Here is a 24,180-nt window from a genome sequence, read left to right on the forward strand (position 1 = left end):
GCAATATTAAATGAGTAAGGGGAATTTTTGTTAAACATATCCTCATGTTTTCCTCTGTGTGTGTGTGTGTGTGTGTGTGTGTGTACACATACTATAAATTAGTGAAATTAAACTTCAACTATTACCACATGCAAATTTTAGGAGCCCTACCTAAATAAAAAATGACCATATTTCAAGAAATAATATAGAAGAAGGAAGGAAAAGTTCAGAATTCTATGTCCCTATTATCCTCTACCTCTCAGAAGGTAAATTTATTCATTAAATGATAAAAGTTGTAATTATGTTCACCAAAAGACAGAAAAAACTAATGAGCATAAGATAAGCAATCACATGGTTAAATTTTACAAACAGATGTGGGTATATATAAAAAAAGGCACCTTGTCCGTTTTCTTGAGGCTTGTTTTTCTTCCAAAATTCTGTCTCACGCTCAAGTTCCTCTAATTAAAAAAAATTCAACATGTTAAAGATAAATATAAAAGTATTAATAGAAATATGTTGATTTTCTAAAACACTGAAAATTTTCCCCCAGACCAAAATGAAATAACTTACGTTCTCGTAGTCCAGGAACCAGCTTAAATATAATTTCTTCCAATGTATTGTCCAGTCTTATAAAAAGAAAAAATATAAGCATAATGAATAAATAGAATCTAAAAATCACTGTGGTTCTATAAAATACTTTTATATTTACATATGTACACTATTTTTGGGTCCAAATCAATGATTTGATTTTCATAGGGAACTTCTAGCAAAGAAGTGCCATATGGACCTGAAGTCAGGAAGATCTGAGTTCAAATCTAGACTTAGACATTTACTAGCTGCATGGCCAAGTTACTGACCACTATCAATCTCAGGTTCTTCATTTGTAAAAACGGGAAGAGAGCACCCAATACGGAAGAAGTCTTTTTGTTTTGTTTACTCATTCTTACAGCTGTACTTTCCAAACTGACACTTTGATAATGCCAGGCTCTGCAAACTACTAGAAGAAATATCTGGGCCTTGTAAAATGCTGTTTTGTAACCTCTCAGGTCCTGCTGCTGGATTTTCTGGGTACTGAGTGCTGTGCTCTTAAAGGATATTGGCACAACTCTAGATGGGTGTCTACCAGCTTTCAGTCCACCAACATGGTCTGCTCTAGGGGCAGTCTACCTGTGGCCCTCTTGGTCTGAGTTCTGCAAGCTCCTGATTCCATTTGGATCTGGACGACACAACTGTACATTTGTCACAGACTGACCCCAGCCCTGTGACAGCTAGCTGAAAAGCCAAGGAAAGGCCCTCCAAGGCTAGCCCTTGGTCTGAGCTCCCTACTCTACTCAGGTGCATTTTTGAGACTGTCCTGGGGACTGAATCCAAGACTTCACTCCAGGGTCAGTCACACAGCTGCTCCTCACCCAATACATGGCAGCCTTAGGCCTACTGCTGCTAACCCCTGCACTCATCCACCACTTGCTCCTAGGGGTAAGTGCCCCCTTCTTAGTCTGCAATGGATCCATGACCCAGCTCAGTGTGTGGCAACAGAGCCAGCAGCCAGCTCCTGTGGCTGTTTCTTGAAGAGTTCAGGCTGTCCCTTCAATCTCTGAGACCTTTTCTTACCCCTGTGAACAGTGTTAGTCCTCAGCTAAGTCCCCATGGTTGGCTAGTTCTATCTTCCTATGCGGATAGAAAAATAATTCACTGGGACTCTGCCTTGGATTTCCTGATCAAGAGTGGTTCCCTTCTTAGGTCTTTCTTAGAGTAGTTATGGGGAGGAATGATGGCCAGTATGGCTTCCTCCTACTCCTTCATCTTTCCCTCAGGCAACTTACAATCTGTTAAAAATACATGTCTATTTAGGATCACTGGATTTTAAAATTGCAAAGGACCTAAGAGAAGACCTAACCCAACAGGACTCACATTTTTTGGTCACAGGACCCTATCATACTCTTAAAAATTATGGAGCTTTAGTTTACATGGATTCTATCTACCAATATTTATCTTATTTAGAAATTTAAAATAACAAATTTGTAAATATTTAATTTATTTAAAAACAACAATTAGTAAACCTATTACATGTTAATATAAATGACACTGTAATGAAAACTAATCCTATTTTCCAAAACAAATTAGCGAGAAATGTAGCACTGTTTCACATATTTTTGCAAATATAGCATCTGGCTTAATTTCTGCTATTGTTCCATTATCTTCAAGCTGTGTCCAACTCTTCATGACCCCATTTGGGGCTTTCTTGGCAAAAATACTGGAATGGTTTGCCATTTCCTTCTCCAGCTCATTTTACAGATGAGGAACTGAGACTAACAAGGTTAAATGACTTGCCCAGGGTCACACAGCTAATAAGTGTCTGAGGTCACATTTGAACTCAGGAAGATGAGTTTTCCTTATTCCAGGCCCAGCAATCTATCTACTGTGCCACCTAGCTGACCATCTGGCTTAATAGAAGACAGACAGATTCTCTCACATTTGTGTCTGCATTCAAACTGCTGAGATATGTAATTTGGGCTGAAATTAAAGTACATGAAGAAAATCTCGCCTCATAGATATATCATTGGAAAAGGGAGAAATATTTTAAAGGGCAAATAATATTTTAGTATTATTATGAAAATAGTTTTGAACTTGAGGATCTCCTGAAGGGTCTCAAGGATCCCTAGGATCAAACTCTAAGAACCAATGACATAACATAGATGAATCCCTTCCTTTTACAGAAGGACGCAGATAGGCAATGGCACAACTGGAATCTGAATGCCAAGGTCTTTGGGATTGTAAATCCTATGCTCTTGGAACTCAAAATGTTTTCTCAATTACTCCCAAAACACTTAATTACAAATTGCTAATTTTAAAAAGTAATTAAATTACAGGGTTGTTTTTGTTTTTTTTAACTGAGAGAACTTCCAATTACAATATATCACAAAGTAATTCAAGGTTATTTTTAGGACTAATGCTCCCCCAATTTACAGTGATTAAGACTCCTGGCTAGGGAGAATTCTCAACTCTCCCAGTTGCTAAACTCTGGCAACTGGCTAATGGTAAAGATTTTAAAGACCATTTTGCTACATCATTAACAAATCCCAGATGACAGTAGCTATCAGTTAACTATCTTTGAGCTGAAACAGAATGATTAACACAGATACAAACTAATTTCCTAACTGATACTAGATTTATAATGTCGCAGACATTATAAAATACTAAATACGTAATGCTAAAGCATTATGTATCTCCTGTTCAAGGGTACTATAGCTATAGGTTAATTACCAACGTTAGTTGAAAGTATCAATTGGTTCAAGAGGTGAAAATAATGAAAAATAAAAAAAAATTTAAATTTACTGGAATTGCCAAGGAAAAAAAAAAAAGAGGATTCCACTATGTAAACTTAGTGACTTAAAAAGTGCTAGCAGTTTGAAAATAGTAAACAATACAAAAACCAACCCCACCCCATACCCACATTTCAACCAAATTTTTAATATCACTTTAAAGACTACTAATTCTATTAAGCAAAATATGAAGTAAACTAATTTCTAATACTGCTTAATTTCACATTCAGTATTTTATGACTTATCTGGAATATAAAATTTTATTATTTTCTAATAATTATCCATTTCCTCCCAATGCTATCACAAAGTTAACTTCTTCCCCCTCCCCCAAATGTGACAATTAATTATCTGCTGTATTCTTAAAGAGTTTATTAAACCAGCAGCCAATTGTTTTTCTGGCATAACTTTAATATCGTAATGGAATTCAATGAAAATACTGATTCATTTAATAGAAATTTGCTTTATACAAAATGGAACTAAACTTTACTAGAATGCCTTTAATTACATTAAGCAAAGGAAACCTTGTATGAATACATCATTACATTGTATAGCTTTCTTTTTCAAAGTTATATTTAATTTTAGAAGTTATTAATGTTTTCAAAGTAAACTATCACATAAAAAATTGATTATGTGCTTATATAAAGTAATAGTTAACATTTAATTGATCACCAAATCAAGTACTTTTTTACAATTGGAGAGGGGAGAGCTTTAGTGGTTAGGAAGGTTATTAAGTATATAAATTTTTTAATATTTAAAATGTTGTGTTTAGTAAAAGAAGATTGGCTACTAGATGAAATGAGAGGGGTTGGGGGTGCACAGCCATAGAAACAATGAAGGCATGGAGGGCTTATCTGCAGGAGTAGAAAGAGAACCCACACTAATAGAATCACAGATCTTTTTGAAGTATTGAAGGTAAAATATAAATATGAGAATTCTAATTTCTGCTCATACCCTTTGAAGCGGACTAAGAAAGACTAGCTGGAACAGTGAAGGAAGGAGCATGCTACTGTGACTGAGATGACAATAGTACTTGAACCCTATTTGTCTGAAGTGAAGGCCATAGCTCAAGGGTTCATACTGTCATTTTATAGAGGAGCAAACAAGGTCTCCGGGAATAGTGGGGAGTGGCTAGGGAACTAGGCTCAGAATCAGGAAGGCGTGCATTCAAGTACTAGCTGGGTGATGAGGAGCGAGTCCTCTTAACCTCTGACAGTCCCAGGCAACTCTCCCAGATCAGACACTGACCTGGATTGGTAGAACCTACTGCGCATGAGCCACTGTGCTAAGCACTTCATAAGTATTAATAATAATACTGGATAATATTTATATAGCTCCTACTACGCGCTGGCACTATGTTTTTTTAATTATCCCATTTGAGAGGGGCAGTGAGGTACAGCGGTAGATAAAGTGCCCAGCCTAGAGTCTAGAGGATTTGAGTTCAAATCTGGCCTCAGATACATACTAGCTGTATGACCCTGGGCAAGTCACTCAACCTTGTTTGCCCCAGTTTCCTCATCTGTAAAACAAATGGAGGAAGGAATGGCAAACCACTCCAGTATCTTGCCAAGAAAACCCCAAATAGGACTGTGAAGAGTCAGACATGGCCGAAAAAAACGACTGAAAAAAATCCCATTTGTTCCTCACAACAACTCTGGGAGGTAAGCGCTATTATTATCCTCATTTTCATATAAGAAAACTATGGCAAAGAGAGATTAAATGACTTGCCCAGGGTCATGTAGCTATTAGGTATGAGGCTGGATTAGAACTCAGCTCTTTCTGATTCCACCCATATCCAGCACTCTATCTTTTTTTCACCACCTAGTTTGTCTTCTTATCAGAAGTTCCCTAAACCAATAAAATTACAGGTCCAAACCTGCCCTCTTCCCTCCCAAACAACCACCACAACTGCAATACCAAACTTGTTGAAAGTTATAGAGTGCTGTGAACTCTAGTACCCTGATTCCAGGTGGGCTGTTTTTCCCATTAGGGTCTATGTACTTATAACTTCCTATATTTTCCCCACTTTTTTTTTTTTGCAGGGGGGAAGGCAGGGCAATTGGGGTTAAGTGACTTGCCCAAGGTCACACAGCTAGTAAATGTGTCAAGTGTCTGAGGCCAGATTTGAACTCAGGTACTCCTGACTCCAGGGCCGGTGCTCCACTCACTGCGCCACCTAGCTGCCCCTAACTTCCTATATTTTGTTATAACTATTTGTATGCATCCTATCTGCTGCAAGATCCTGGCCAGAGACCTCTCTTAAATCATTTCTCATTTATCTTTGTATTTGCCCATTTATGTGCTTATTTAATTACTAAATCATCCCTCAAGATTTTAGACCTTGCTACAATTCTGAAGAAATGAACAAAGACCTTTGGTAGACAGTCACAGAATAAAATTATTGTCAGTTGAGTTTTCCATTTTTATAGACAATTTCTGGTTGTATATAGCCGCCTACTCCTACAACCTACTTTTCCTCAGAAACTTAATGAATTTTGGAGCTAACATTGCACCCCTTTTTCCATTTCAGTTCAATCCCAGGGTATATATCTCCATGAGTGTTTTAAGAGAACTCCTGAAGGTGTCACTCAGGTATATGAAAGAAGAATGAAGGAAAAAAAAATTCTCCTTTTTCAGTTACTGAATAAAAGGTGATATAAAATATAAGGAGAATGAGCCTGCTTTTTCTGCAAGCTACCTGTAGAGGAGAAGAAAAAAGCAAGGTTGGGTTTTTAAAAACAATTCTTTTTTTTAAGTATTTTTCCTCAGTTTTTGACATTTTTACTTAAAGTTTTGAGTTTCAAATTGTATCCCTCTCTTCCTTCTCCCCTCCCTGAGATAGATGGTAAGCAATCAGATATCGGTTATACATGTGCAATTATGCAAAAAATTTCCATATTAGTAATTCTGAACAAGACTCAAAAGGAAAAAAAAATTAAATGAAAAACAGCATGCTTCAGACTGAATTCAACCAATATCAATTCTTTCTCTGGAGGCGAATAGCATGCTTCATCTTTAGTCCTTTGGCATCGTCTTAGATCATTGTATTGGTAAGAATAGGTAAGTCTTTCAAAATTCTTCATCATGTAATATTGCTGTTACTATGTACAATGTTCTAGTTCTATTCGCTTCACTATGTATCGGTTCATGTAAGTCTTTCCAGATTTTCCCAAAATCATCCTACTTGTCATTCACAATCATATGCCTCAGCTTGTTTAGCCATTCTCCAATTTATGGGAATCCCTTTGATTTCACCAGAAAAAGAACTGCTGTAAATATTTTTGCACAAATAGGTCCTTTTCCCTTTTTTACAATCTCCTTGGGATATAGACCTAGCTGGATCAAAGGGTATGCATAGTTTTATAGTCCTTAGTTTTCCCACATCCCCTCCAACATCCAACATTTTCCTTTTTTTTTGTCATATTAGCCACTCTGATAGGTGTGAGGTGGGATAAGCGAGAGTTGTTTTAATTTGTATTTCTCCAATCCATAGTGATTTAGAGCATTTTTATATGACTATAGATAGCTTTGATTTCTTTGTCTGAAAACTGCCTGTTCATATTTTGTCCATTTATCAATTGGGGAACAACTTTTTAAAAGCCTAGGTAATATCTGTTTCCTTACCCACTGTCCTTCAAGCTTCTCCGTAGCTGAGTTCCTAGATGGTGCTCAATAAATATCTACTGAAAGAATACATAGTATACCTATGTTTGATCTTCATTCTACAAATCTCATAGAGGGCAGAAGAAATGCACTTGAAGCCTTGGAGAGAGGACGCCCAGGGCCTGGCCTGACACTGCTAGCTGTAAGGCACCAGGTAGGCCACTTAACTTTTCATTGCCCCGGCAGCTGTTTCTTGGCTACTATTTTTCACCTTTTCTCTTAGGAATTTATACAACCAGCACTGATAAATCCCAAGTCCTGACAAAATTTGTCTAGTCAGAAGAAAACTGAGGGCCAGAAGTTAAATGACCTGCCTAATGATATTATAGGAACCTAACTCAGTTCAAGTCCTACTTTCAAATCCAGTCCTCTTTTGGTCATGCACACACATCCTCTATCTCCTCTTTCATGTAAACTAACTCATTATAAAAACAATGTAACAAACATATTAGAATAGGGAAAAAACCACTTGTGATTATGTAGATGATTAAGTAGAAAATGATTAAAAAAAAAGGATAGAACCCTCAAATCCTTAACATATTGATTTTGCATCCCCAAGATAAAATGCTCCATTGTTTTGGGGTGTTTCTACTTAAGAGACAAGGCATAGGTTTGGGGGGAGAAGAGGAGGGGATTATTCATAGCCAAGTGGCCAGAACAAGAAGATGGATGTACATGCATTCCAGTGTGATCTCTAGTTGTAAGAGGCTTGGAGCTCATTGGATCAACAGCTAGAAGAATGCTCTGGGAACATCTCTCACCTAGAATACTGCAACAGCTTCCTAATCAGGCCTCCTGGCCTCCAGTCTGGCAACTTCATGGAGTGTGGATTGAAGATGGGACAAAGTGATATTCTTAGAGCATAGATACATCTATTTAGCTCCTTGGGTGGAGAAGTGCCAGGGAATGCCTATTGTCTTGGGATAAAATACAACAGCCTGCCTCCATTTATCATTTAAATACTGTACTTAAATACTTAAATATCATTAACTACTATGTGGCCCAGGCCTCCTCTACCAGTTTTATTACATACATATTATTTCTCTTTACATATTCGAAAGTCTAGGCAAGCAGATAGGGAGTTCGGTGGATAATACAGGGCCAAGCCTGGGGTCAGAAGCAGGATCCTAGGCTCAAGTATGACCTCAGATACAAACCAGATGGATAACCTTGGGCAAGTCACAACCTCTGTTTACTTCAGTTTCCTCATCCGTAAAATGGGGGATAATAATAGCACCTACCTCTCAGGGTTGTTCTGAAGATCAAATGAAATAACTGTAAAGTGCTTACCATGATGTCTGGTACGGAGTAAGCACTATAAAAATGTTAGCTATTACTATTATCATCATAATCATTTGCTGTCCCTTGATGCCAGGAATTCACTTCCTTCCTCAAAGATCCCTTTCAGAATTCCTAGATTCTTTCTCGGCTCAGCTCAAGTGCCCTGAGATCTTTGAGGAATCTCTCAGGTGCTAGCACTCAACCACATCCCCCAAATCCATGACCTTTGTCTCTATCTTGGCTATATTTTGTAGTTGCTTGGATATGTACATGCTTTTCTTGATAAACTCCTGGAGGACTTTGTATTTGGTGCCTGGCACACAGTAAGACCTTATTACTAGCAAATGCTTGCTGGTTATTTGAAAATCTAGTTCACTTTCTCCCATCCCACTTTACAATACAAAAACTGAGACCAAGAGATTTAATGACTTGTCCAACAAATAGTAGAGTGAGTCCCCTGATACCGGCAACAGGGATAGCAACGTGTTCTTGGTTGTGACTATCACTCCATCTCTAGACTTTTCTTTTTGAAACCTTGGGACTGTTTAAGAAGCAAACAAATCCATCCTCCTGGGACCTTTCCAAACCAAAATATCCCACCCCAGTGTCCATCCCAATATAAATAAGGTCTACTCCAGTGGAATGTAAGCTCCTTCTGGGCAAAGTCTTTTTTATTTTATATTTGTAAGCCCATAACTTAGCACAGGACTGAGCACATGGTTTGGGCTAAATAAAAGCTTTTTCATTCATTCAAGAACCTAGATGAGAAAAAGAAGACTGAGAATATTAAACAAGGTACTTCTACTTTCTCCTATAATAGTAATGCCTCATCTATGGAAAACTCAACCAAAATAGTCTCTGAATAGCTAAGTAACAGGAAATCCTTATACTTTATTCATGGAACTGACTGAGGTCCTCACTCAGTCTGACTTCACTGCAATTCTAACAAGTCTGGGTATCATGTTTCCTAGTCCAAAGAAGATTTAAAACAGGAAGTTATCAGGAAGAGTAGCTGCTACATATAGGCATGTGGAGAGTAACAAGATGGAATTCTGACAGCCTGACATAGCCAGTAGAAAAGAGTAATTATAAAAAGCAGTGTGGGGCACTTACTATAAATAAAGCAAGCAGGACTTATCAGTATATTAAAGCAAGATAGAGTAAAGATGACCTTGAATCTTAGTAGCAACTCATCTTTATGTAGCACTTTACAATTTATAAATTACTTTCTTTAGAACATTTCTGTGCAGTAAGTAGATGAGGTAGGGCCTAATTAGGGCCACCAGTGCTAAGTAAGCCTGCCTTCACAGGCCTCTGGGTAAGAGGACCTGTTGCTCTCTACAGGACTTTCCAGCAAGTTCGACAGCAACTATTATGACTGCAGTCATCCCGTGTAGCTAAGCCTTTGACGTGGCCTCTGAATGCATATAAGAACACCATCAAGTGAGCGTTTTGAGCCTGGACTGTCTCAGGGTGTCCAGAGTGATGTGCCTCAGAAATCTAAACATGGAATTATTCCACCTAAAGGAATAGTCCACTTATCACTTGACCTGTCCCACAAGAGCTCCCTCCCCAAGGTAGTGGGCAGTGAAATTATATATTAACCTCATTTTGCAAGGTTAAGTGTCATATGGTCAGTGAGCAGTGGAGAGAGGGAGTAAAACACAAGCTTTCTAAATCTAGGTCCAGTGATTTTTTGATTTCAGTTACCCAAAGAAACTGTTAAAGGCTCTGCACATTTTGCTCAGGAAGGTAGGGAAGACAGTAATAAAGAATAAAAATGTTAGTCTGGTGCAAAGGGATAAACCCTGGGTTACCTAGGACACTTGAATATCTACAAGGACTATACTTTCTGGGGATTTCAGATGGCTAAAGTTTTACTAATGTGATTCAAGGCAACTGGGAATTACATAGAAGGCTGGGAATGTTCCTAACAAATGTACTCATAGTCACTGCTAGGATCTCATCCTTTGACAGAAGTTTGGCCATCACCAAGAGGTGCCACAGGCAAGACATAAAACAGGTACAATTCTGGAATGGAAAGATGGGAGTGGAGATGAATAAACTTTTGAAATGCATTTCTATAGCTGATAAAAGCAAATGTGCCATCACGGAAAGGCAGCAAAATGTTTTCCTTAATAAATTAACACTTTTAACTAGTTTATAAAATTCACTACAAGTAATGTTTCTTTGAGACATCCACCTTATCAATTAAAGTGTCACTTAGTTTAACAACATGTATACTGAAATCAAAGTACTAGGTATATTTCATTAAGCTCAAAAAGGACTAAAATGTGACTAGCAAAGACATGTTTAAAAGAACGAGATGAAAACTTCATGATCTCAACTGTGCTCCCTTCATCCCCACGCACCCCCTGCCCAGCTTCCCTTTTGTTTGTATGGATACTTATTCCATATACGTGTACATGATTACTCTCCCTGCCTTTCTTCCCAGACAGTCTAGTTAGCTAGCTAGGCATGTTACTAAAAGTGAAGTAAGAAAGGTATTTTGTCATGGAGATAATTTCATGAAATTTCTTTACTTCCTTAGGATATCTTTTAAGTGCTTGGTTTTTACCCCACAGAAAATTCTTTTGTTAGTATTTTACAGCTGAAGTTAAGGCCAATACTTTCTCTGGGACAACCTGGTAAAAATGTGAACACTTTGGGGAATTTTATGAGTCAGGCAGAAGTAAGCATTTCTTTCTCTGCAGCATAGGAGAGGGTGTTTGCTGAACCGTGAATGGCTGGTAACCATTATCAACATTTTGTAAAAAATCACTCTTTATCTATTTAAAATCTTGTCTATATTCTATTTAAATATACTTTAATAAGTTAAATTCTGGTATAGATGATTTCATCTTTAAAATGAAGATAAAAAATGCTTTGTAACCATAAAACCCTATATAAATATAAGGTGGTATTACTAGAATCCAGGTTAGTGAAAGTTGCAAGATGTAGAACATAGTATGTAATTAGCAAACTTGACCAAGTAATTACATGAAGATAAAACAAATGGTTGGGAAGCAAGAATACTGCTATAAGATTTCAACCAAAAAGACTGGAGAGTAGCTACCAAAAGGAAATCTCTGATTAAAAAAAAAAAAAAAAGATTTGTGATACTGACATGCAGATGAAAGTCTTTTTGGTTCTCTCTGATAGTCACATGATGCAAAAGATTCATGATACTAAGTTTAACTGTTCCTATGTACTTAATTATATTCTAACTTGCATCATAGTTATTTGTATAGTTATCCATATAATCAGGAACTGGTTTCCATCTTTACAACCCTAATTTCCACATGCATACATCAGGTAATTAACAAATGCTTGCTGAACTGAACTGAGAAGGGAAATGTGGAATTTCCCCAGAAAAGTTGTAAGTAAGCAGTTATTTCCTTCCTACTGGAAATTCATAAGGTTCCTATAAATTTCAAAACACTTAATTTTTCACAATAAGAAAAAGTTCTATTAGAAAATCAGGATCCACCATCTCCTATTTCCAGGGGGAAATTTGAAGGTTATATATTTAAAAGGTGCATAATCAGTGTAGAAGTATTTATTAAAGTGACCACAATCAGGCACAGTACAAACACAGGGGAAACAAAGTCCTTGCCCTTACAGAGTGAACATGCTCACTGGAGGAAGAAAATATGCAAATGATTATGTATATGCAAAACTGTAAGTGAGGTCATCTCATAAGAAAGGGGAAGGAGAAAGAGAATGGGACCAGGAAAGACCTCTAGCAGAAGGCAGAATTTGAGCAGAACACTGAATGAAGCCAGGAAGTAGAGCATTATAGGCAAGGGACAGTCAGTAAAAAGCAACATAGCTCGAAGATGAATTGTCATACTGTTTGCATAATTTATAGCCATAGTGCCCAAAATTAAATAGATAAGTAAAAACAAACATATGTATGTGTGTGTGTGTGCGTGTGTGCGCGCGGGCGCATAAAATCTTATAAACCCAAAGTGCTTAAGGAAAATGAAATTTACTCACAGAATTTTGGAACTAGCAGAAGTCTTAGAAATCAATCCTTTCTTTTTTATGCAAGAGGAACTCAAACCAAAAAAGGTTAACTTAATCTAAGGACCAAAGTCTCCTGACCCCAACTCTAATACTCTTTATACAATAATCACATATAAGTAATTATCTAATTGTGTTATTCTGTAATTAATTCCAAGAAAAGGTGAATACTAATTAGATTAAATAACTTCCATTATAACAACTCTCAGAATACAAAAAATGCATCAAATAATATATTCTAGTTCTGTATTATAAAATATTTTAAAATTTTCAAACAAATTAGAAACACAGCAAAACTATTTAAAATTCCAAGGAATTATGTTAACCTAGGCCAACATACCATGAATATGATTATAAAAATAAGGGTTAATTAATACGAACATTATATTTCAATTTCTGGGCCTACGATTAATACATGTTCACTTACCGTAACATTTCTAATGGATTTGTCTCATGAACCTGATTGCCACACTTTGGGCAATCATTACTATCTTCAAAGTGTTGGACTATGCAAGTCTTACAAACTAGGAAAAAGAAAAAGGGTTGTCAGACAACAATAAAATTTAACTGAAAATATTTCTTAAAGACTGTAAATTCTTTCCAAGTAAGGATTTTTTCAATCTTTGTATATGTATCCCCAGCACCTAACAATGTCTGGTACACATTAGGTGTCTAATAAGTGCTTGTTGATTTACTGATTTAACATTTCAGGTCACCTGTTAACAGTAGAATACGATTCATTACACTTTAAAGAACTCTTAGGATTGTTACACTGTATCTAAACTTTATTAACAGAGAATCCTATTGCGATATAATATACTGCTTTAGGTATATATGTCCCACATATGTAAATTTTTAGGTATACTTACAAAAAGAAAATAATCTACATACATTATTTGTATACAGTAACTCGGAGTTTGCACAAAAGGGCATATTTTTCTGGTTTCAAAGCCACAACACTTAAGAAAACAAATACTGGTAGGCCTACACAACAATCAAACAAAGCAATCAATATCCATTTACGAAGCACCTGGTATGTGCCCAGCACTGTGTGGGGTGCTAGAATACAAAGACAAAAAAATGTAGCAGTTACTGCCCTCAGGTGGCAAAATTCTATCAAGGAAAACCCACGAGGACATAAAAAACCAAAGGAGAACAGCAGAAGCAGCTGAAAGGGTCAGGCAAAGCATCGGCTAGGGATAGCACTTGAGAACAAGAAGCTAGGGACTCCAGGAGGCAGAGGTGAGGAGAGCCTGTGTTCCAGGCTCGGGACACACACACATACACACACACACCCCCTCCGCCGCCTCCCCCCCCCCCCCCCCCAATGCAAAGCTGCACGGAGAAGAGATGAAATGCTGGTCATAGATTTAGAGCTGGAAGGGACATTAGAGATCCCTTAACCCAACTGAGGCCAATGGAAAGGAAGCGACTTTCCCCAGGTCACAAATACAATAAGCCAAGATTCAAAGCCAGACCCTGTGACTCCATATCCCACACATCTTCCCGTTGTCTCCCATGTGTGAAAGACACATAAAAGGGCCTGTTTGGCTGGACTACAGAGTGTATGAAGGAGGATAACACGTAATATGTCTGTAAAGATAGAGTCAGCCTGCAAAGGAAGTCTATATTTTATCCAGAGGCAGCACAAGGCCAGGAGAGCTTCTGTACGAGAGCTGTGACACATACTTTAGAAATGGTGCTCTCAGAGCTGTATAGAGCATGGCCTGGAAATAGCAGGGATGAGGAGACCAATCAGCAAGCTAATGTAAGAGTCCAGTCAAGAGCTGAACCAGGGTCCTGGCCCTGGGAATCGAGAGGAGGGCAGTGCAAGAGATGCTGTGGAGGTAGAGGCTTGGCATCTGACTGGACATGGGGATAAAGTAAGCGTCAAATGTCATGGGTGACTGAGGTTGGGAACTTGGGTAGCTGGAAGACAGATTTAAAACAAATAGTAAAGTTTGGAAGAGTAATGGAGTTGGGAAGAAATACTGTAAATAGCAACAATAACTAATATTTACGCAGCATCTTAAGGTTTGCAAAGCTCTCTATGTGTTATTATCTCTTTTGACCCAGACGACAAGCCAGCGAGGAAGGTGCCATGTTTTGGACGTGTACACGGTTAACGCTTCTGCCATAATTGTACTTGAATGAAAGCACTAAGAAGTATAATGTGGATTATTCTCTATGCTCTGATCTAACTGGATTAACCTTAACTATTCACCTCACAAATTAATTCCAATGGTTACATGAGGATTCATAGCAGAAAGAAAGAACAACTTGGCAGAGCATATCACCACGAATGCGAAAGGTCAATCGGTTCACAGAATCTCCTTTTCTCTTTTTCTGCTTGGTTCTTATCAAGCCTATCATAAAAACAAGTTGACATCAAGGCAGTTTATTCTGTTCTCAAGCACAGTGCCCAGACTTCAACTGAGGACAACCTTTCGTCAAAATTACTGTAAAGAACTGCCTATTGTACTACTTGTGATCCATATGGCCCTTCCATCTCTCTCAAACTGTAGAGCAAACAGAGCTTGCATCACATCTCCCACACCTGCATTTTCCTACATATTGTCATGTAAAGTCTGTTCACTAAGTAAAATCTTGCATATGCAATACTCCATTTCAACTTTTTTAATATGAGTAATTGACCAACATTCCAATCACAGAACTTTTCTACTCAAAAATCTCAAGTGGTTCCCCACCACTGACCTAACAATAAAAGTTATCATTTACATAGCATTTAAGGTTTACAAAGTGATTTACATACATGATCTCACTCGAGCTTCAAATGAATCCTCTGAGGTAGGTAAAATGGATATTTTAACCCCAATTTAGAGATAAAGAAACTGAGGCTCAGAGATATTAAGTTACCCAAGGTCACAAATCTACTAAATATCAGATCCAGGGCTTACTGATGCCAAGTTCAACATTTTATCCACTAATAAAGCAAATACTCTTGATCTAGGCATTCAAGGCTCTCTACATTCTGGCTCCAACATCCCACTGCAGCTTTGATGTCACTCCATAGCATGTGCACCATGCTCAAACCAAAGTGGACTACATTTGCTTTTCTCTGTTTTTATCCTATCCTTTACTACCTCAGTTGTCTTTGTATATTCATGGTTTTCTCGCATCCTTCTCATTTCTATTAAATATCTGTACAGTCTTCATGACCAATTCAGACACCACCTCTCTCACCGCCATCCTCTTCATCTGCAAATGTTCTTCTCTTCTCAGACTTCTCCTAACACTCTGGCTCTCTCTGTTTATACTTCTCTCACTCTCCTTTATGTCACAATTATGTTCATACCTGCCATTTCTATTTAATGGTAAGCTCCCTGAGAGGAGGATCTATATCATACTTATCTTTGTATCCATAACATCTAGCATTTTGTCTCCACATAGGCACTTAAATAATAAATGTTTAGCAGCACATCATACAGCAGCAACACATTTCTTCTCTTGCTACATTTCACTTCCAAAATGTTTTGGTATTGCTACATTACCAAGATACAAGTATTTTAAACTTACTTGCTCTATCATTTTCCCATTTATAGGAAGGGCCCATCTTGATAATGTTCCTTATATATTCATTTTGCTTTTATAAGATCCATCAAACCCTAACTTGTTCCAATCAGAATTTGTATGTATATTGTATGAACTGGCTAGATTTTGGGACATAGCTAGCAAATATAGCTACGTCATCTACTGAAAAAAGAAGATATGTGTTAGCAATAAGAACATCTATTAATTATTTTCTATTGAGATGTATGTCTGCTTACTGTTATGCCATGGTGTGAGGAAAGTATCAGGACATGGATTATTGAGAAGGACTCCAGCTAGGACACTAGAAATTCAAGTATGGCTTGGCGGGGTGTGTATCAAGAAGTAAGTCAAGAGCCTGACAGCTCCAGCAAGGCCTAAAAAGTACTGTATATCAGAGCAGGCAGTGTGTTAAAACATAGGCATGAGGCATAGACAAGTTTCTATAGGCATCAATGAGTTTCTAAGGTTAAAGCAGGAAAAGATCCAGAGTTCAGAGAATCTGAGGCAGAATCATTAAAGTACAGGAACATAAAAAATACGCTATGGCCCCAAATGCAAGGGGGGAGGGGGGAGTTACTGTTAACCTTTTGCCAGACCATCCTTGTTATGTGTAGGTAGCTCTGGGCCCAAAGATTGTGATAACCAAAAGGAGAGTTAAGTAACTGCAACTCTACCTTGACCCTGTTTGGGAGAGGTGATAGGATTATCAGTATGTCATCTAACAGGCCTTCTAACCAAGAAGTATCCTTGGCTTTCTGGAGCCCAGACCTGTCAAGACAGGTTACAAAGGAAAGCCTGGTCTTTCACTGGGGTATTGACTCTCTGTTTAGGCTTCCAAAATTAATCCCTTGGCCCCAGTCCTTAGTCTATTTAATAATGGAGGTATCCCTACACAAAAATTGCTGGGAGAATTGGAAGATGGTAGGGCAGAAACTGGACATAGACCAATATCTTACACCATATACCAGAATAAAGTCAAAATGAGTTCATGATTTAGGAATAAAGGTGAAGACTACAAGCAATTTGGGAGAGCAAGGAATAGTTTACCTATCAGATTTATGGAAAAGAAAAGAATTCATGACACAAGAGATAGAGAGCATTACAAAATGCAAAATGGATAATTTTGATTATGTTAAATTGAAAGGTTTTTGTATTAAAAAAGCCAATGCAACAAAGATTAGGAGGGAAGCAGAAAATTGGGAGAAAATCTTTACAACCAGTGTCTCTGATAAAGGCCTCATATCTAAAATATACAGGGAATGGAGTCAAATTTACAGGAAGGGAGGGAGAGGGGGGCGGAGCCAAGATGGCAGCTGGTAAGCAGGGACCAGCGTGAGCTCTGTACAGAGTCCCTCCAAAAACCTATAAAAGATGGCTCTGAACCAATTCTAGAACGGCAGAACCCACAAAACAGCAGAGGGAAGCAGGGCTCCAGCCCAGGACAGCCTGGATGGTCTCTGGGTGAGGTCTTTCCCACACGGAGATGGGAGCTGGGAACGGAGTGGAGCAGAGCCCAGCCTGAGCGGCGTGGAACAACCAAACTTGGAGTCGGGCGGATGGGGCCCCTAGCGCCCTTAATATGTGAGCTGCGGCAGTTACCAGACTTCTCAACCCACAAACATCAAAGACTGCTGAGAAGGTTAGTGGGAAAAGCTGCGGGAGTGGAAGGAGTCCGCGGTTGGGCTTCCAGCCCCAGGGGCAGCGGAGGTGGGGCAGCTACGGCTGTTGTTGCTTCCGGCTCCAGGCCCACTTGGTGGGAGGAATTAAGGGGCAGATCAGAGCAGGAGTGCACAGCCTGCTGAAGATCTAAGCCCAGTCTGGGTTGGGGGTTCTTGGGGAAGGAGCACTGCGGGTGTGGCAGAGCCAGCACCTCCCCCCCAAACGTGGAACATAGAACTCGTTAGTCTACAAGCAGTCATAACCCACTGAAAAACTCAAAGGTCAAGTTAGTTGGCTGGGAATATGGCCAGGCAGTGAAAACACACCGAGATTCAGTCTCAGACTTTGGTTTCTTTCTTTGGTGACAAAGAAGACCAAAACATACAGACAGAAGAAGACAACAAAGTGTAAGAGCCTACACCAAAAGCCTCCAAGAAAAACATGAACTGGTCCCAGGCCATGGAAGAGCTCAAAAAGGATTTGGAAAAGCAAGTTAGAGAAGTAGAGGAAAAATTGGGAAGAGAAATGAGAAGGATGCGAGAAAACCATGAAAAACAAGTCAATGACTTGCTAAAGGAGACCCAAAAAAATACTGAAAAATACACTGAAGAAAACAACACCTTAAAAAACAGACTAACTCAAATGGCAAAAGAGCTCCAAAAAGCCAATGAGGAGAAGAATTCCTTGAAAGGCAGAATTAGCCAAATGGAAAAGGAGGTCCAAAAGACCAACGAAGAAAATACTACCTTAAAAATTAGATTGGAGCAAGTGGAACCTAGTGACTTGATGAGAAATCAAGATATTATAAAACAGAACCAAAGGAATGAAAAAATGGAAGACAATGTGAAATATCTCCTTGGAAAAACCACTGACCTGGAAAATAGATCCAGGAGAGATAATTTAAAAATTATTGGACTACCTGAAAGCCATGATCAAAAAAAGAGCCTAGATATCCTCTTTCAAGAAATTATCAAGGAGAACTGCCCTGATATTCTAGAGCCACAGGGCAAAATAGAAATTGAAAGACTCCATCGATCACCTCCTCAAATAGATTCCAAAAAGAAATCTCCTAGGAATATTGTCGCCAAATTCCAGAGCTCCCAGATCAAGGAGAAAATACTGCAAGCAGCCAGAAAGAAACAATTTGAGTATTGTGGAAACCCAATCAGAATAACCCAAGATCTGGCAGCTTCTACATTAAGAGATCGAAGGGCTTGGAATATGATATTCCGGAGGTCAATGGAGCTAGGATTAAAACCTAGAATCACCTACCCAGCAAAACTGAGTATCATGCTCCAAGGCAAAAAATATGGATTTTCAATAAAATAGAGGACTTTCAAGCTTTCTCAGTGAAAAGACCAGAACTGAAGAGAAAATTTGACTTTCAAACACAAGAATCAAGAGAAGCATGAAAAGGTAATCAAGAAAAAGAACAAGAAAAAGAAATTGCAAGGGACTTACTAAAGGTGAACTGTTTTGTTTACATTCCTACATGGAAAGATGACAAGTATGATTCAGGACACCTCAGTATTAGGGTAGCTGAAGGGAATATGCATACATATATGTTTATGTATATATATGGGTCAATGTGTATGTATGTATATATCTGTGTGTGTGTGTGTGTGTGTGTGTGTGTGTGTATAGATATAGATATCTAGAGAGAGAGAGAGAGGGAGAGAGAGAGAGACAGAGAGAGAGCGGACACAGGGTGAGCTGAAGATGAAGGGAAGATATCTAAAAGAAATAAAATCAAATTAAGGGATGAGAGAGGAACATACTGAGAGAGGGAGATAAGGAGAGATAGAATGGGGTGGATTATCTCGCATAAAGGTGGCAAGAGGAAGCAGTTCTGTGGGAGGAGGGGAGAGGGCAGATGAGGGGGGAATGAGTGAACATGGCTCTCATCAGATTTGGCCTAAGGAGGGAAGACCATACAAACCCAATTGGGAATCTTACCCCACAGGAAAGAAGAGGGAAGAAGATAAAAAAAAATGGGGGGGATGATGGAGGGGAGGGCTGATGGGGGTGGAGGTAGTCAAAAACAAACACTTTTGAAAGGGGACAGGGTCAAGGGAGAAAATACAATAAAGGGGGATGGGTTGGGAAGGAGCAAAATATAGTTAGTCTTTCACAACAGGAGCTGAACATGATTTTAGCATGTGGGAAAGGAACCAGCAGAGGCTTCATGATCATTATACCATAAATCTAAAGTTAAAAAGGATACCAGAGATCAACTTGTCCAATCCCTTCATTTTATGGACACAAGCAAAATGGTCCTTACTCTTAGAGATGGGAAAGATTGGGATCATGGATACAAATGGATTAGTTAGCCTTTTCAAGGAGGGCCATCTCTTCTGCTAACACAAGTAGGATATATGAGAGCACAGAAAGGCACAGAGGAGAGTTGAGGAAATTTATGTTGAGGTTTAAAAGTATGAACGTGACAAAGATAAATCCAACACAAATTCCGAAGATGGGCTTTCTCATAACCTTTGAGCGGTTGGCAGCTGTTGTGGTAACCTGAGAACATGGTATAAAACCTTGGTCACTGACACACGATCATGGAATCCCAGGTAACCACTCCATATATCTTTCCAAAATGAGACAAACCATTGTTGGCGCAAGATCTGAAAGTTGATAGTACTTTGCCAGGATGATATAGTAAAGCTATATATACACATACACACACAGACAGAGAGACACACAGACAGACAGACACACCCAGGCTCAGGGAGAAAGAGATGAGGTCTTTCCAAGACAATATGTAACATATTAAATAGCACTTGCTGCAGTTAAGAAATCAGATGCTGAAAAAGTTAGAAGACACCATAACATACATGGGTCCTCTAAAGAAGGCTGTTTTGTGGGGGGAAAAAAAGCCTACTTTGATGTTATATGTGACCAAACAACAAGTTAGAGTCTAAGAAGTATACAGAAGAAAAAAAATTTTGAGACAAGTGATATACTTCATCGGAACAGGCAAGAGTCTGAGCACAGGGAAGCAAAGAATAATGGTCAAGACAGGCAGGGGAGGGAAAGAACACTAAGTTAATCTGCAATTAAAGGGCAAAGGCTGGTTGACCTCTGACTTCTCTTATCCTTCTCATCTGTGAGCAGCCCCTTGCCATAGATGTTTAACAGCTTTCAAACGGAGCACTGAACCTAAGCAAGTCCAATTGCTCCTGACTGAGGAAGAAGCAGAAGTGATGAGATTACTGGGTCTTATGATAGGATACTGTGAATGGGAAGCTGACTAATTTTGTTATTGACATTTGTCTCTTAGCAGAAGGAAGCAAATGTCAGTAACCTGAGTTAACCTGAACAACAGAATTAGGTGTGTTCTCATCTATTATTAGGTTCAAGGTCTTCCTAGATGTAATCATATAGTGAACTTTCCCTATATTCACACAAGAAGGATAACTGGTTGAGTAGTTCTAAGTTTTAAAAGATCTCAACCTCTTTTCTTTGTCAAAAGTATTATTTTTGATCTCTGATTCACTAGAATGCATGTGATGATGACATGTATCTTCAAAGTTTTGTGCTAGTTTTAAATTCTGGCCAGGTCATCCAGAGGAGCATTTTTAAGATTTTTGTTATATACTATATATGTTATACTTTTTCCTCAAACCCTTGCCAGTCCAAATATTCCTAAATGGATTCAGTTTACTACCGTAATAAAGGCAGCTACAGAATTTTCAGCACATGGCACAGTGGAAAAAGTGCCAGATTTAGAGACAGAATACTCTGGTTCACATCCCTACATTAGACATGTGTAGAGGCAAGTCAATTAACCTCTGCAAACCTCAAACATGAAAAATGGAGATATTCGCCATTCCTGGTGTATTAATGTTATGATTTCTATTTATTATCTTTGTCTTCAGCTTTTAATATCAAGATGCTTTGCTATGGTCTCATATTTTTTCAACCTTTTCTAATTTTCCTTCTTATATGAAACATAAAATTTACAAAATTAAATTAGAATGTGTACTACCACACATATGATCAACTTTCTTCTTTTAATGGCAACATTATTAACAATAAAAGACAGCTTAATCTCGTTTAAACAAGCCTATAGTCATTACTTCTTCTAGAAAGTTCACTAAAAAGAATTCGACAATCATTTTCACAAATGGACGTTTTCTGATGTAATGCTTTGAACATTTAACAACACTATATCAATGATCAGATTTCAAGTCTAACATGACACATTACATGGGTATGAGAGGGAACTCAACTTCCCACCTCAATTAATGTGAATACAGAATGAGACGGACAATTCCTCTGAAAGAGGAGGCAGCTTCAAGCATTCCGACTCAAGAAAAACGCAGACCCTAGAAACCCAACTAAGGGAGTTTGCCCCTGTACACAAAGAGAGAAGCATGAAGACTCTATGAAGAAAGAAAACAATTTCAGGCCCTCCCCAAATTATCAGAAATTGTGAGTTAACCTTGTTAACAAATATATATTCCATGTGTGCCTCACTACCATAATACTTAAGTCCGAGTCCACTCTCCCCATGGATGCTCTGTATATTTATGGTAGATTAAACCCTTGGCAATGTTTTATATGAACTCTTCTTACTATATCATCTTAGTAAATTCCTTTGCTAAAAACTAATTAAGTCTACTGGCTGACTATTAATGGGAAGCCATATATTAACAACAGGGGCTCATGAGCGAAAATAGTAGAAGTAGCTAGCCATAGGGAAACTCAATCCTCAGAGAACCCATGTCTCAAATGTCAAGGCATACTGAAGGATTAGCTCCAGAGAGGATATTACATGTGGATATTGTACAGAATCACAGAGTAGTGGGGCACATGTTAGACAATCTAGTGCAATCCAAACTAAAACAAGAATCCCTTCAACAACCTATCTGAGAAGTGGATGTATCATCTAGTATTTGTTTAAAGACCTCTGAGTATGAGAAACCCACATAAATTTATAGTGAACCCAATCAGAATTGTTCCATGATTTTCTCCACCTTTGCTTAGCAGTATGTGTGAGGGAAGGCAGTGAATGGTGGGAGTGATCTAAGGCTGAGGCTTGGCAGGGAATAATAAGTAACATGATAAGGGGACAAGGGACTCAAGAGGACAGTGTACAGATGAAATGGTTCACCAAGGCATCAAGATGGGGAAAAGAAGAGAGAATGACTAGGGCAAGGGAGATGGTGTGTGAGGGGTTAGGGGTTTGATGGTCAGGCTATGTATGGACAAAGAGTAAGGTTTTGTAAGGGAAGGCAGTGGGAAGGGTAAAGAGTCAATAGGTTATAGTCAGTTGAAGGGATTTCAGAATTCTTGGACATGGAAGGGGTAGACTTGTGGGTGATGAGATCAAAGGTATTATCATCTTAGCGTGTGGCTGAAGTGGGGTGAAGTGGAGCTGGTGGGAGGTGAGTAGGTTAGGAACTGTTAAAGTCCCTTACTATAAGGGCATGAGCTGGAGAGTAGAGAAAAATTATAAGTTAAGTATCAAATTCATTGAGAAAAAGGGGAGTGACCTGGAGATATGTAGAAAACAGCTACCAGGATTTTGATTGGGTGATGAAGATGAACAGCCATGAACCAAAGGAGGGGTTACTGAGTGACGGAGGTAGGGGAGAGCCTGGAAGTGGGAACAGGCAAGAACTGCCTCACCAGTAGGCTGAAGGGAATGGGTGAAGGTGCAGCCAAAACTGGGTTCTGAGAGCGGCAAGGGGAGCTGTGTCAGCAGGAAGAAGCCATGTTTCTACAACAACTAAAAGACAGAAGGAGTTGGGGAGGAGAGGATTTAGGATGAATGGAGGTTTGTTGCCTACAGAGCAGAATGGAAAGGCTAGGTGGTGTCTGGCTGGAATTTTTGGACTTTGGGGTGGGAAGGTTGAAGGGGAGGGGAATAAGGAACTGGGTGAAAGAGGATGGAGAATGACATTTGGATGATGATCTACAAAGGTTCTAAGAATCACAGGGAAGGGCAGAGTATGACAGGATGAGACTGTTCATCACTGACCTACTTCCTTCCTTAGACTCTCCTTTAGGATCTCAGATTTAGAGGTAGAAGGATCCGAGATGCCACTAAGTCTGACTCATTTTACAGATGAGGAAACTGAGGTACAGAGATGTTAAATTACTTGCCCAGGGTCATACAGCTAGTAAGTGTCTGAGGCAGAATCTGAACTTGGTTTTTTCTGATCCAGGTGCAAAGCTCTATCTCATATAAGACTTCAACTTCTACCCAGTTTACTCTAACCATAAACTCTTCCACCTTGCTACTCCTAAGACTATTCTTTATCTTCACTCCAACCTTCCCAAACATTGTATCCCAGTCTATCATCCCTGGTCTGGTCTTACTTTCCTCCTTTTTACAGTCTTGACCCTTTAAGTTAAGGAGGTCACCTTTATGTTTTCCCCTCCACTCAAATCAATTCAAAAGGCAATTATTAAACACAGAAACCAGAGATAGAATGTTCTGCAAGGGGCAGCAAAAACAAAGCTACTGTGGCTGGAATATAGATGAGTTGTAATCAGCCTAGGGAGATAAGTTATAGCCAGATTTTAAAGGTATTTAAATTTTCAAAAGAGAAGTTTGTATTTTATCTTACAGGAAATGGGGGCCAATTAAGCCAGGGGAGGGAGGCAATGGTCAGGCCAGTGAACAAGAGTATTCATTTAGCAGCTCTGTAGTGTGGAACAAAGCCTTGAAAGCAAGGGTAGAGGTAGA

General features: G+C 38.8%; 1 protein-coding gene across 7 annotated transcripts in view; it reads right to left on the reverse strand.

Moving 5' to 3' along the window:
* The window catches only part of PCGF5 (polycomb group ring finger 5), a 150,874-nt gene that overhangs the window by 46,944 nt on the left and 79,750 nt on the right, over window positions 1-24,180 (reverse strand). For all 7 annotated transcript variants that reach the window (XM_036734655.1, XM_036734656.1, XM_036734653.1 and 4 more), the window contains 3 exons: window positions 12,697-12,793; window positions 550-605; window positions 378-437 (listed from right to left, as the gene is read on the reverse strand). In XM_036734655.1, the coding sequence (XP_036590550.1) occupies window positions 378-437; window positions 550-605; window positions 12,697-12,793 (213 nt within the window). The remainder of the gene's footprint in view (window positions 1-377; window positions 438-549; window positions 606-12,696; window positions 12,794-24,180) is intronic.

Source organism: Trichosurus vulpecula, chromosome 8, assembly GCF_011100635.1.
Source record: "Trichosurus vulpecula isolate mTriVul1 chromosome 8, mTriVul1.pri, whole genome shotgun sequence".
NCBI classification, from domain to species: Eukaryota; Metazoa; Chordata; class Mammalia; order Diprotodontia; family Phalangeridae; genus Trichosurus; species Trichosurus vulpecula.